Source organism: Vidua chalybeata, chromosome 33 (genome assembly GCF_026979565.1).
Source record: "Vidua chalybeata isolate OUT-0048 chromosome 33, bVidCha1 merged haplotype, whole genome shotgun sequence".
Lineage (NCBI taxonomy): Eukaryota > Metazoa > Chordata > Aves > Passeriformes > Viduidae > Vidua > Vidua chalybeata.
This window is the reverse complement of record NC_071562.1, coordinates 95039-97553: the sequence shown is the minus strand read 5'-3', so window position 1 is coordinate 97553 and position 2515 is coordinate 95039. Positions and strand designations below refer to the sequence as shown.

The window sequence follows — 2515 nt, the reverse complement described above, 5'->3', positions numbered from 1 at the left end:
TCTGTGGGAAATACATTAGAAAAAGCTATTAAAACCTATTCTAACCAAATACGACCTTAAGGAGGTGCTGGGAGATGGCGCCGAGGGCCTGGAGGCGCTGGCAGGGGAAGGGGAATTTAGTAAACCAGAAGATCAGATCCTCCTTCCCGACAACCTGCTAAATGACATCCGAGAAGCTGGGAAGGAGGCCCTACTAAAAATACCTGATGGAACCACCCCTCTCCAGAACTTCACATCCATCCTCCAGGGCCCTGATGAGACTTTTATTAAGTATATTGACAGGTTAAAGGAGGCTATAGACCGGCAGATTGAGAACGTCGAGGCTCGAGAAGAACTGCTGCGTAAGATGGCCTTGACCAACGCTAACCTGGAGACAAAGAAGATCCTGCGAGCTCTCCCCCAGGACCCAGAGCCGACCATCGCCAAGATGGTCGAGGCGTGCACAAAAGCGGCATCGATGGAGCAGACTGTGGCGTTTGCGGTGAGCAGGGGTGTGGGGGAGGCAATGGTGGACCTCATGAACACGCGCTGCTTCGGCTGCGGCCAGCTGGGTCATATACAAGCCAATTGCCCACACTGGCCACCAGAGAGGTCCTACCCTCAGTATAACCCCTCCCCGAGACCACCTTACAGGAATCCTCGTTATCATCGGCCGGGAAACGGGAGGCGGAGCGCGCTGAGGGGCCGCGCTACGACAACAAATGGCCCGTCCCAACGCCCTGCGCTGCCATCACTCCCGGAAAACCACTGCCCCAACGGCACGTTTCTCCGGACATCCGCAGCCAGGAGGACGGGCTCCGACTCCTCAGACGGACTCAACAACTGAACAGCGCCCGCCGCCAAGTCCTCCGGAGTTCCATCCACATTATGTTTCCGGATGAGGACTTGGTCCGTGTTCCGGTAGGATTCCTGCCGCCACCATACTGTGACCACCCCGTCACAGTGCTGTTCATCGGGGACTCCATCAGCACGCCGGACGACCTCACCATCATCCCGGAGGTCGTCTACTTCGAGCCAGGGGCAGAGCTCAACGTCTCCGTGGTGTGCCATCATCCTCCGTTCTCTCTGCCGAGAGGGTCTCCTTTAGCTCTGTGCTACATCTTACATATGCACTACAAGGACACTGGCTACATCTCACATAAGCACTTCAATGACACTGGCTGCAACATTCTATCAGACTTTCCTACAGATCAAGACCCTTCTGCTTTCTTCATTCAGAACGTTAGCAGACAAAGACCAATCATTAAAACTACTTTTAACTTTCAGGGGAAAAACATTTCGTTGGACCTGATGGCAGACACCGGTGCGGACGTTACCATCGTCCCTCAGGCAGAGTGGCCGCGCGACTGGGAGTTAGTGTCCCCTTGTGGCACAATCTCCGGCGTGGGAGGAGCCGTCAATTCCCGACGCAGTAAGCACCTCGTGTGTGTAGAGGGGCCGGAGGGCCAGGTTGCCACAATTCGGCCTTTTGTGGTTGCATCTAACATCAAATTATTAGGCAGGGACGTATTGTCCCAATGGGGTGCCCGTCTCGACATCCCTAGCCCTGCGTGGGATTTTTAGTCTGGGCCACTGCGGAGCGCACCTCCCCACCGCTTAATTGGAAAACTGATACACCGGTGTGGGTGGACCAGTGGCCCTTGCCAATCGAAAAACTTAATGCGCTCAACGAACTAGTAGAGGAGCAGGTGCGCCTAGGGCATTTAATACCCTCCACCAGCCCTTGGAACACACCTGTCTTTGTTATTAAAAAACCCGGCAAAGACAGGTGGCGCCTGCTCCAAGACCTACGCAGGGTTAATGATGTTATTGAAGATATGGGACCTTTGCAACCGGGCCTTCCCTCTCCCTCTATGCTGCCCCGGGATTGGCAGCTCGCAATCCTTGATATCAAGGATTGTTTCTTCAACATCCCGTTATACCCCGGAGATGCTCCCAGGTTCGCGTTTTCGGTTCCGTCTATCAACCGAGGTGAGCCGTACAAACGGTATCAATGGACCACTCTGCCCCAGGGAATTAAGAATTCTCCGGTGCTCTGCCAAACCTTTGTGGCACAGGTCCTTTCCCCAGTTCGTCGCCTTTTCCCAGAGGCCATCATCCTTCACTATATGGATGATATTTTGATTTGTGCTGCTAACTCAACATATCTACAAGCAGCCTTAGACAGGACAGTTAAAGCCATCAAAGCTGCGGGCTTTCAAATTGCAGAAGATAAGATCCAGCTGTCGTCCCCCTGGAAATACCTGGGCTTCCTGATTACGGGAAGGACCGTCGCGCCCCAGTCTCTTGTCATCAAGGACGACCCACGGACCCTGCGGGATTTGCAGCAGCTTTGCGGTACCATCACCTGGATCCGACCTCTCCTGGGACTCACCACAGAGGAGCTGTCGCCACTTTTCCACCTGCTGAAAGGCGACGGTGACCTGGCATCCCCACGACATCTCACACCGGATGCCCGTGAGGCCTTGGAGAGAGTCGCAGCTGCTATCAAGTCCCGCCAGGCGCATCGGGTCGC

At 54.8% G+C, this 2515-nt stretch overlaps 1 protein-coding gene across 1 annotated transcript; it reads left to right on the top strand.

The window, feature by feature from the left end:
* LOC128802125 (endogenous retrovirus group K member 6 Pro protein-like) lies at nucleotides 1-2217 on the top strand. Its single transcript, XM_053968336.1, has 2 exons — nucleotides 1-481; nucleotides 1267-2217. Exons 1-2 carry the CDS (start codon nucleotides 347-349, stop codon nucleotides 1561-1563), a joined length of 432 nt encoding a protein of 143 aa, XP_053824311.1. The 5' UTR covers nucleotides 1-346; the 3' UTR covers nucleotides 1564-2217.
* Nucleotides 2218-2515: the final 298 nt, after the last annotated feature.

Excerpts from the sequence above, each read along its gene's own strand:
- LOC128802125 (XM_053968336.1), top strand. The coding sequence starts at position 347 with ATGGCCTTGACCAACGCTAACCTGGAGACAAAGAAGATCCTGCGAGCT. Across the intron at positions 482-1,266 it reads AGCAGACTGTGGCGTTTGCG|GGGAAAAACATTTCGTTGGA; the intron begins GTGAGCAGGGGT and ends TTTAACTTTCAG.